The sequence below is a fragment of the Giraffa tippelskirchi genome, chromosome 2 (assembly GCF_054371585.1).
Source record: "Giraffa tippelskirchi isolate mGirTip1 chromosome 2, T2T-mGirTip1v1.2.pri, whole genome shotgun sequence".
In the NCBI taxonomy this organism is placed as follows: domain Eukaryota; kingdom Metazoa; phylum Chordata; class Mammalia; order Artiodactyla; family Giraffidae; genus Giraffa; species Giraffa tippelskirchi.
The window spans coordinates 64668568-64680809 of record NC_137276.1 but is presented as its reverse complement, the minus strand read 5'-3'; the positions used below and the strand labels follow the sequence as shown (position 1 = coordinate 64680809).

The following is a 12242-nucleotide window of genomic DNA, read 5'->3' as shown; positions in this document are numbered from 1 at the left end:
TCTCTGATGCCTGCAGTCAACTGATGGCTAACTTTAATATCAGCTTAATCATCTACCTCAGTCACCAAAATAGTCTCCAAACGACAAGTCTTTACTAAGGCTTAACCTCATTAAGGATATTTAAAAATCATGTACACAACATAATTGACAAAGATTTTCAAAAACAACCTCAGAATGAAGGGGATAATTATTCCTAGAATGTGTATTTTATGCCCTATTGGTTACAACAATCAATCTTATTATTTTAGCCATATAAAATCTTTCCTTTTTAAATATTTCTGGTAATATGTGCTAAATACTGTTAGAGTCTCTGATTATCAAAAAAAGGTGGGGGGAAGGTGTTACAGAAAATGTAAGCGGCCTCCCTGTATCAATAATCAGAATACTCAGCACATATTCCACAGGGCAGTGGATCTGATGCCTGGGTAATGCACTGCCATGGCAACAAGCAGGTTGCTAGGAAACCAAGAGAGATGAACCCCAGGAGGGGCAGCATCTATCTCAGGTTCCCGGCATTCAGACATTTCTCAGGAGAATTCGTGCACTTGGATTTCCTAAGAGCAAGGAGATAATACAATGCAGTCAACACTGACTACTCGATGAATAGCTGGTGTCACAAATACCTTCGATGGCAAAGAACATTTGTCTCTTCTTTATAGGATCTTGTTTTGGACAACATTCCACAGAGCTGAATAAAAACACTGCCCATTTAATCATTCAGAATGGCATTAGCTCAGAGGAAGCCTGCCTTGATCTGGAGGAAGTAAGGTTCAAATATTCCTCTTATCACAAAAGAAATCTGTGGCAATAAAGCTTTCAAGCTCCCTAGGCTGACATCCCATTACATCTGGCCCAGATAAGCTATTATTTCTGTTACTTAAGACAAAGGTTCTTTCTTCCCTGTTTCTCCTCTCCCACTGTTGCCGTGTTTATAAATTTTCCTCATAAGCCAGATCATTCTAGGAAGAAATTAATCAACATGAAGAAAGCAACAGAATGCTCAGGTACACTGCCCTGTGTGGTAACACACACTGAGGGGCAAGGTGATCTTCTTAAGATTGTAAAAAAACGATTCAACTTGGCATAATTAATTTTGGGAAAAGAAATTCCTATCTCCTTCATTCGAGAGCATTCCAGTCCTAACACAACACTGTAAATCAACTATACACCAATAAAGAGATTAAAAAAAAAAAAAAAAGAGCACTCTTGTCCAATATAAACTATTAGCAAAAGCTCTTCCAACATGTCAACCTAGGTTGATGATCAGAGATGAACTTAAATCACCTTAGGTAAGATTATGCCACAGGGCCAGACAGGACTGCCTAACATCCAGCCAGATGGATGGGTATAGGCAGAGGTCAAAAATGCATGTCTGCATGGCCCAGAGCACGGCCCAGGAGTCAATTCAGCCAGCAGCCAGTCCAGGCTCTACCCCATCCCTGCTAATCAGCTAGGTGGTCTCTGCACTCCTGAAGAAGAAAATATTCTTAAAAAAAAAAAAAGATTTTCATGCAAACTCAACTAATAAGGAGTGTTCTGGGCTTATCCCACAATGATTGTTTAGTAACTAAAAAGTTCAGGGACTTCCCTGGTGGTCCAGCGGCTAAGGCTTCATGCTACCAATGCAGGGGGCCTGGGTTTGATCCCAGGTCGGGGAACTAGATTCCACACGCTGCAACTGAGAGTTCGCATGCCTCCAATAAAGATCCTGTGGGCTGCAACTAAGACCTGGCGCAGCCAAATAAATTAAATTAAATGTAAAATAAAACAAAAGTTTCAGACACGTGTGTGTCTACAAGTGTCACTTACTTAACACTTAAAAAGAATACCACCTCCACTGAAAATGCCGAAATCTAAAATTCAGATCACAGCATGGATGAGGGCAGGATACTAGAATGCCCCCCAGCATTCTGATTTAGTTGCTCTCACCTGTGAGGGCTCTTGGGAGGATAAAATCGATTTTAAGCAAAAAGCTCCTAGAACAGAGCTGGGCACACAGTAAACTCTTGGGAAGGGTCACCTACTCTGACACCTGCAGTTCCTGCAAATCAGCTACACCAGTGGTTCACGCTCCAAGTATGGTCCGTGGAACCCTGAGGGTCTCAAAGATTCTTTCAAAGGGTCCATGAGGTCAAAATTCTCATAAGAGTAATATGAAGATGCTAGTTGCCTTTTTCACTCATTCACCCACAAGGGAGCAGTGGAATTTTCCCGGAAATATGCGACATGTGACAGTGCAAAGAATGAATGCAGAAGCAACTGAAAATCCAGCCAGATGTTAAAAAGATTGCAAAAATGTAAAAGAAGCTGTTGCCTTCCCTAAGTATGTTTATGTTTAGGAAAAGAGCTATCTTTCATTAAAGTCACAGTATTTTAACATGTAATGGATTTATTTTTTTAAGCATTATTTTAAAAATGTTGTCAATTTATAAGATGGTAAATATCAACAAATATAATCCACATTAAGAAAAGTTCGTTGAGGGTCTCTCAATGTCTCCTGAATACACAGGGATCCTGAGACTAAAAAGTTGGAGAACCACTGCATTAAACATTTATAAACAATCAAGTTCTGGAACCAAAAGGAGGGGAAATAACTTCCAAAAATTATCAGGGCCACCAGGGGTATCTAAGTTATGTTAGGCTCTTGTGTCCCTACTCCCTACATAAAATCCTCTCCAACAAGCTTGGGGGACAAGGGATGGGCAGTTTCTAACCTGGACACAGTTTAAAAGCCAACAGTTCACCTGAATAATCCAAAGTCCCTCTTGATTTGGCAACTCCTGAACACAATTTCTGAAAATTAGTTTCAGTTAATAAAAGAAAATACTTTGTCTAATCGTGACAAAGACTTGGTGATACTAGCATTTAGGTTTTATGCATAGCGACCCACCGGCACTTACTGACCTGACATCTACTTTCTGTGTCTCACACCACAGTCCAGCAGTGCTAAGCACCTATTAGGTGCTGGACACTGTCATACATGCTGTAGATCCAGTAAGTGACCATGACAACAAATAAAAACACATCACATGATGCCAGGCAGAGCTGAGTGTTATGAAGAAAAATGAAGCCAAGGAAAAGCAAGAGGAGGGCAGGATGGCACAGCCATTTCAGAAAGAGCAATGGGCAACAGCTAAGCAGAGAGTAACCACACGATTATCTAAAAAGGAAGATGCCCCAGAAGGGTAGAACACAAACGCAAAATTCTGAGCAACAGTAACTCAGCAGCCCTGACCTGACAGGAGAGGGAAAAGAACCCTTCAAAGTATCCAAGGACCAGAAGACGTGACCATGCAGAATAAACTTCGGATTTTCCTCCTACATGGCCCTCTGGTGTCAGGGCCAGCACATGTAGGACAGCATCCCAGCATGGCTGTTAAAGGAGTTTTGTTTTGGCTTTTATCTTTTTTTTTTTTTTACTGTAATAAGTGACATCACTAAGACTAGCCAAAAGAACTTTCTATAACATCTCCTGTCATGTAAAGAATTACCTTTCAAAAGCAGTATCTATCCAAATATGCTGCTGCTGCTGCTAAGTCGCTTTAGTCGTGTCCGACTCTGTGCGACCCCATAGACGGCAGCCCACCAGGCTCCTTCGTCCCTGGGATTCTCCAGGCAAGAATATTGGAGTGGGTTGCCATTTCCTTCTCCAGTGCACGAAAGTGAAAAGTGAAAGTGAAGTCACTCAGTTGTGTCTGACTCTTCGCGACCCCATGGGCTGTAGCCTACCAGGCTCCTCCGTCCATGGGGTTTCCCAGGCAAGAGTACTGGAGTGGGGTGCCATTGCCTTCTCCAAATATGACCAGAATTCAATTTTAAAATTTAGAACTGTCAATAGAATCCATGCCACTTTTTCTGGGACACAGATGTCCATCAACAGGTTTTACTAAATTGAAACATCTATACAATAAAATACTCTGAAGCTACTTTTTTAAACAGCTGGGAAGTAGAAGGTGATTAAGAAGACAGGACAATTGAAGTGCAATGTGGTACTCTGGATTCACTCTTGGAACAAAACACCAGCTTAGTGGGAAAACTGGTAAAATCCAAATAAAGTGTGCAGTCTGCATGCGTGCTCAGTCGTCTCCGACTCTTTGTGACCACATGGACCGTAGCCCACCAGGCTCCTCTGTCCATGGGATTTTCCAGACAAGAATACTGGAGGGGGCTGCTATTTCCTCCTCCAGGGGCTCTTCCTGACCCAGGGATTGAACCCGCGTCTCCAGTATTGGCAGGTAGATTCTTTACCACTTGAGCCACCTGGGAAGCCCATGCAGTCCAGTTAACAGGTTAATTTCTTACTTCTAACAAGTGTACAGTGATTACACAAGATATTAACAGTAGGGCATACAGGGTGAAGGGTATATAGAAACTCACTGTATTAGCTTTGCAACTTTTCTGTAAATCTAAGATTATTCCAAAATTTTAATTTTTTTTTAAGAAAGGTAAGTAGACCTACAAGACCTTTTAGGTAAAAGGTCCACACCAAAAAAGATGTCCTTTTCATTATAGGGGACTGCAGTGCAAAAGTTGGAAGTCAGGAAACACTTGGAGTAACAGGCAAATTCAGCCTTGGAGTACAGAATGAAGCAGGGCAAAGGCTAACAGAGTTTTGCCAAGAGAATGCACTGGTCATAGCAAACACCCTCTTCCAACAACACAAGAGAAGACTCTACACATGGACATCACCAGATGGTCAACATCAAAATCAGACTGATTATATTCTTTGCAGCCAAAGATGCAGAAGCTCTACAGAGTCAGCAAAAACAAGACCGGGAGCTGACTGTGGGTCAAATCATGAACTCCTTATTGCCAAATTCAGACTTAAATTGAAGCAAGTACGGAAAACCACTAAACCATTCAGGTGTGACCTAAATCAAATCTCTTATGATTACACAGTGGAAGTGAGAAATAGATTTAAAGGTCTAGATCTGACAGACAGAGTGCCTGATGAACTATGGACAGAAGTCCGTGACATAGTACAGGAGACAGGGATCAAAACCATCCCCAGGAAAAAGAAATGCAAAAAAAGCAAAATGGCTGTCTGAGGAGGCCTTACAAATAGCTGTGAAAAGAAGAGATGTGAAAAACAATGGAGAAAAGGAAAGATATACCCATTTGAATGCAAGAGTTTCAAAGAATAGCAAGGAGAGGTAAGAAAGTCTTTCTCAGCGATCAATGCAAAGAAATAGAGGAAAACAATAGAATGGGAAAGACTAGAGATCTCTTCAAGAAAATTAGAGATACCAAGAGAACACTTCATGCAAAGATGGGCTCAATAAAGGACAGAAAAGGTATTGACCTAACAGAAGCAGAAGATATTAATTAAGAAGAGGTGGCAAGAATACACAGAAGAAGTGTACAAAAAAGATCTTCATGACCCAGTTAATCACGATGGTGTGATCACTCACCCAGAGCCAGACATCCTGGAATGTGAAGTCAAGTGGGCCTTAGGAAGCATCACTACAAACAAAGCTAGTGGAACAAAAACATGATGGAATTCCAGTGATGGAATTCCAGTTGAGCTATTTCAAATCCTAAAAGATGATGCTGTGAAAGTGCTGCACTCAATATGTCAGCAAATTTGGAAAACTCAGCAGTGGACACAGGATTGGAAAAGGTCAGTTTTCATTCCAATTCCAAAGAAAGGCAATGCCAAAGAATGCTCAAACTACCACACAATTGCACTCATCTCACACGCTAGTAAAGTAATGCTTAAAATTCTCCAAGCCAGGCTTCAGCAATACATGAACCGTGAACTTCCAGATGTTCAAGCTGGTTTTAGAAAAGGCAGAGAAACCAGAGATCAAATTGCCAACATCTGCTGGATCATCGAAAAAGCAATAGAGTTCCAGAAAAACATCTATTTCTGCTTTATTGACTATGCCAAAGCCTTTGACTGTGTGGATCACAATAAACTGTGGAAAATTCTGAAAGAGATGGGAATACTAGACCACCTCACTTGCCTCTTGAGAAACCTGTATGCAGGTCAGGAAGCAACAGTTAGAACTGGACACGGAACAACAGACTGGTTCCAAACAGGAAAAGGAGTACGTCAAGGCTGTATATTGTCACCCTGCTTATTTAACTTACATGCAAAATACATGATGAGAAACGCTGGGCTGGAGGGAGCACAAACTGGAATCAAGATTGCCGGGAGAAATATCAATCACCTCAGATATGCAGATGACACCACCCTTATGGCAGAAAGTGAAGAAGAACTAAAGAGCCTCTTGATGAAAATGAAAGAGGAGAGTGAAAAAGTTGGCTTAAAGCTCAACATTCCAAAAACTAAGATCATGGCACCCGGCCCCATCACTTCATGGCAAATAAATGGGGAAATAGTGGAAACAGTGAGAGACTTTATTTTGGGGGGCTCCAAAATCACTGCAGATGGTAACTGCAGCCATGAAATTAAAAGACACTTATTCCTTGGAAGGAAAGTTATGATCAACCTAGATAGCATATTAAAAAACAGAGAGACATTACTTTGCCAACAAAGGTCCATCTAGTAAAGGCTATGGTTTTTCCAGTAGTCATGTATGGATGTGAGAGTTGGGCTATAAAGAAAGCTGAGTGCCGTAAAATTGATGGTTTTGAACTGTGGTGTTGGAGAAGACTCGTGAATGCAAGGAGATCAAACCAGTCAATCCTAAAGGAAATCAACCCTGAATATTCATTGGAAGGACTGATGCTGAAGCTGAAGCTCCAGTACTTGGGCCACCTGATGCAAAAAGCTGACTCACTGGAAAAGATCCTGATGCCAGGGAAGATTGAAGGCAGAAGGAGAAAGGGATGACAGAGGATGAGATGGGTGGATGGTATCAATGACTCAATGGACACGAGTTTGAGCAAACTCTGGGAGATGGTGAAGGAGAGCAGTGCAGAAGTCCATGGGTCACAAACAGTTGGACACAACTTAGTGATTCAACAACAACAAATATACATGGGTCTTCATTATAATTACTCTTCTACTTTTCTGGATGTCTAGGATGCTCCATGATTGGAAAAAAAAAAAAAAAAGAGCAAGGAGCAAACAGTCAATGTAATATGTGTTTGTGTTAAAAAGAAAAACAGAAAGGGAATTATACACATAGTCACCTCCAGGTAACCAGCAAGCTTCCTAAAGAAGATGGTACCAGGCTGCCTCTGGGAAAGGCCCGACGGTGGGGGTTGGGGGAAGGTGGTAGGAGGGAGACAGACTTTCTACTCTCTGACCTATTACAATAATGTAACTTGTTTGTGACGTGCAGTTATTACCTAATTAGTTCACCTCCACTGATGGATAGGGAACCAGACTTGGGGGTGAGAGGTCGCAGAGGGGTGTGGAACCGGCTCTGGGGACCATGGTTAGTGACGATGAGCCTAGAATCTGAGCAGTCTGCTGGGCTGCTCTGTTAAAGATTGATGTATAAACTGAGGGTCTGGCTGCCGAGCCAAACTCTTTCCCACCTCCCTCCTAATGGCTGACTACCTACCCTGGTTTGTTTTCTGACCCAGTAATTATGACCAACATACGTATTTACAAGTCAATGTAATTTTGTTTGTTGTTAAATTTACAACATGTTTTGAAATGAAAGAAGGCAGGAGATATCACAAAATCGAGGACAGAGAGGGTTCGCTGGCAGAACAAGGACATTACCAAACACATATTGCTTCTATATCACTTCTATATACAAACCTCACAGTGCTTAATGCCTGTGCCTTGTCATTTCGGTAAGCTATTAAAGCATCACTACAACCCAGTTAGATAGGAATGACTATCGATCCTACTTTACAGATGAGAAAGCAGTTTAAGAAAACTGCCCAGGGTCATAGAGTCAGTGGTGTGATTAGTTAAACTTCAATTCCACAGTATCATCTCACTCCCATATTAAAAAATTACAAATTCCACAAGAAAACATGAAATTTGGACAGATTATTCTTCAGGGCACAGGCCATTACCCAAGGCCACAATTCAGGGATTATTTTCTGGAACTTCAACAGTCAAATTCTTCATCCCAATCATTGCAGTATTTACCATCAGTTTTTAAGTGATTTAAAAAAAAAAAAAAAAAAAGGCAAGAAAAATTCAGACCCTCCTTCCAGGAGGAAGACCCAAATCACGGGCGTCAGAACCAAGGCTTAGGTTTAGAATGCCCATGCTGGAAGACTGCCTCCAGAAGCTGCAGCGCACACCAGCCCAACGTGGCAAGGTCTTGGTCTCGAGAACGTTCCATGCCTTACTAGGTGCTTTCCCCAGCCAGCAGTTCCCTGTTCGCCCTTCCTTTTCCCAATCCAGTCAAGCCACAGCCCAGCCATTCCAGTTTCACATCAAGAAAATGTAGGAGCAAGTTCCCCTTCCTCATTTAGAAAAACTCAGACCACCTGATCCAATACATTTCCGCTATCGTAGGTGGTACTGGATACACCTTGTCAAATGCAATTAAATAGCACTTACCAAATCCTTGATTGGCTAATACAAATAAGCCCTTCACGAATTATATTCATATTACTATGAATGTTGATTTTGACTAAAAACTGACAAACAGGGAAACTGTCCAAATTCCTGACAGGTGAGAACTGGAACTGGCTTCCCTGGTGGCTCAGACGGTAAAGAATCTGTCTACAACGCAGGAGACCCAGGTTCAATCCCTAGGCCAGGAAGATCCCCTGGGGAAGAGAATAGCCACCCAATCCAGTATTCTTGCCTGGAGAATCCCATAGGCAGAAGAAACTGGCAGCAAGGTCCCAAAGAGTTGGACACAACTGAGCGAGTAACACTTTCACTTTCTGACAGGTGAAAATATTCAGCAGGCATGCCATAATCATGTCTTGCATCTTAATAAGTGGATTCCCAGGTGGTTCAGTGGTAATCTGCCTGCTAAAATGCAGGAGATGCAAGTTCAATCTCTGGGTCAGAAAGATCCCCTGAAGGAGGAAATGGCAACCCACTCCAGTATCCATGCTGGGAAAATCCCATGGTCAGAGGAGCCCTGGTGGGCTATAGTCTGTGGGGTCACAAAGAGTCAGATTTGACTAAGCATGCATGCACACAACATCTTAATAAAAATAAGCTGTCATGGGACTTCCCTGGTGGTCCAGTGGTTAAGAATCCACTTGCCAATGCAGGGGACATGGGTTCGACTCCTGGTCTGGGAACTAAGATCCCACATGCCGTGGGGAAACTAAGCCCATGAGCCACAACTACTGAGCCCTCCCACACCTAGAGCCCGTGCTCTACAATGAGAAGCCCCCACACTGCAGCTAGAGAAAGCGAGCACAACAACGATGACCCAGCAAAGCCAGCAATAAAGAAAAAAAATTTTTACAGCAGCTATCAAATGAATATAAGTTTGTACATAATACATTCTAGCATCCCTAGAGAGCTACCTGCCTCAGTGCTGGGCAAACTGTTCATCTGGCTAGCCTCTACACAAGTAACAGGCAGCTAAGCTTCAGGGAATATGTACCACCTCCCAGACATCAAGCCACAGGTCTTACACTTTTCACCTCATTAACACTGGGCCTGCCTTCCTCCACTAGAACAATCACCCAACAGTATGTCCTCACTATATGATCCCATGTATAAAAAGCTCAAAAACAGCAGCTGGGTTTTGGGTTTCCTTTGGGACAAGTTAGAGAGAGATGGGGAGGCACAGGGGCTTCTGGAGTGGACTTGTTCACGTGCAGTAATACCTCAATCTGTACACTTAAAATGTGCATGTTTTCTGTGTGTAAATTACAGCCCAGTAAATTTGTAAAGAATTAAGCAGTTCATGTTGATGGAAGGACAGACAAAGAGCAAGCACTGTCACGAGTCCTGGGTTCTGATTCTGACTTCCTCAGTAAATGGCCTACGATTTGGGGGAGTCATTTCTGGGGGCCTCAGTATCTTCATTCCTGAGAAGTCAGAGGAGGTACTCTCCATTTCTCTCAGTATACCGTCACTGCCATTTCTTTTCCAGGTGGAGAAAAAGGACGGGCAATAGGATAACTGGAAAAGTAACTCAAAAGCAAATGTCTCTACCACCAGGACATCATTGAAACACAAAGCAGAGGCTGCAGATCTAAAATGACACGCTCTCAGGGAGCAGATGGCTCTCAGGGAGCAGATGGCTGCCGTCACCAGGTACCTTCATTAACAAGCTCAACAGCGATCCTAAACATTTTTTTATCTTTTCAAAAACCTACACTGAGGCCAGAACTGTCAAAACAAGCAGGCATTCACACACTGTGTTCAGAGCATGAACCAGTGAACCAGTGAAGTTGCTCAGTCATGTCCGACTCTTTGCAACCCCATGGACTGTAGCCTACCAGGCTCCTCCATCCATTGAATTTTCCAGGCAAAACTACTGGAGGGGGTTGCCATTTCCTTCTCCAGTTCAGAGCATGACCTTGACATAATCCTGAAGGCTGGGCAGCAAGGTTAGAGCACAGTATTACACACTCCTATTGCCCAAGTGCTCTGGGAAGAAGGTGTCTAGGTTAACTGTCTGGTTAGCCACACTCCCGTGTATATTGCACTCGAGGAGGACTTTACATTTCCTCTTTGTGTGGTGTGATTCAGAACCCCTAAGGGTCTCGTGAGCAGTGACTCACTGCCAGTAAGAAAAACTGGATACTGAAAAACAAAATAATTGTTCTCAATCAGTGTAGATAACTTACAGACTAGCATTCGTTTATCATACAGACCATGGAATAACAAGCACTATTAACCCCAGCAAGAAAAAGTTTCTTCTGTGATTATAAACCAAAATCTTTAGAAACTGATCGTCTTTCATAATCCACAAGTAAAACAAGGTTAGGAGCTTGGTTTAAGGTTAAGACACACTCCTGGAAGTTGCTGAAAGCTAACATGAGGAAAAACACCTTAAATCTACCTCACCTATAAATAACTTATTTCTTTGATTTTTCCATCAACTGTCATCCATTTTAATGGTTTGATTAAAATTTGGATTGCTGCATGAGTTAAAATGGAAGCGAGCCCTTAAATTACAGTTCACCAGAAACAGAGAATGGCTATAAAGATCAGATTTATTTCCCACAGTGGGCTATCATCTGAAAACACCCAGATTTGTGAAAACACTTCTGTATTTAAATTAAAATCTGGCTCTATTTATCTCACTCCTTGCCCTTTACCACGATGATTTAAATGAGGTTAAGATGTGAAAACAAAAGCTGAGGGTGTGGGGAGGGCATAGGGCCCTTTCTAATTCCAGGAAGGCAGTGCAGCTAGTTTTCAAGCTCGGCCCTGTAGAGATTTTAACAACCATTAGTACTACTTCAGGACAATTAGTGGGTGTAAGAATACTGCTGTGTAGCACCAACTTCTCAGGTACCTACATTTTCCCCAAAATAAAGGCCACTACCAAAGCCGGCCAATGGCCATGCAGGATGAAAGGAGGGCTCCATTGCAAACAACAAAAACCTCATATCATCTTGGAGATGTAGGATGAAGAGTAAACATGTATGCAAAGATAAGCATCAACACAGAAGATATATATATTTCTGTGTTTTCTGCAACTTCAATACTTTTAAAAACTGGGGCAAGTGAGGCCAAGCGCCGAAGTCTGTCCAGAAGTTGAGGCTCCAGTCCATCTCGATCACGTGCGCCCAGCAGAAGCAGAACACAGCTGCTGGAGGGGGTCACCCTACAGGCCCACTCCGAGAGCAGGACGGAGAGTTTAAGAGAAGGCCCGGGTGAGTCCCAGCCACGCCACCTCAAGCCCTGAGGGAGACGCTACTTCCCCCGCCCCGCCCGCCGGACCCCAGACCCTTAGCAACCAGGTTTCCAACCGCCTCCCGCAGCCCCTCCGCCGCCCAGCAGCTACCAGGCGCTACGCACGCGCCTGCGCAGTGCGCGCCCTTCGCCAATCCCTACGGAGAGCGGAGGGGCGAGGCCCGGTACAGCCCGCTCCAGGACGAGCGGGCCGCGTTCTGTGGGGGACCCCTACCCCAGGCTGGTGGGGGGTGGCTCTCAGGGCTTACCCGCGCCGAGGAGGCTGGCTAGGACGAAGAACGAGTACATGGCGCCACCGGACTCCGCAGTCTGCAATGCAGAGCGTCAGCTGATTCTCGGCGAATATAAACCTGCTCCGCCCCAGAGTCGCCCACTGCGCAGGCGCAAGATCAATCCCCGCCGGGCGGCTCCGAATTCCCCCCGCAGCCTGACTCAGCGCCACACAGGGCGCCTGCGCGGAGGGGAGGCAGGGCGGGGCGGGGCGGAAGGAGGGAGGGGTCATCAAAAAAGAATACATCAT

The 12242-nt window shown here is 43.7% G+C and overlaps 1 protein-coding gene across 1 annotated transcript in view; it reads right to left on the bottom strand.

The window, feature by feature from the left end:
• PSAP (prosaposin) overlaps nucleotides 1-12040 on the bottom strand; it is a 34520-nt gene extending 22480 nt beyond the window's left edge. Inside the window, exon 1 of the mRNA XM_081567076.1 lies at nucleotides 11971-12040. Within this exon, the coding sequence (XP_081423202.1) occupies nucleotides 11971-12010 (40 nt within the window). The 5' untranslated portion in view covers nucleotides 12011-12040. The remainder of the gene's footprint in view (nucleotides 1-11970) is intronic.
• Between the last annotated feature and the right edge of the window lie 202 nt (nucleotides 12041-12242).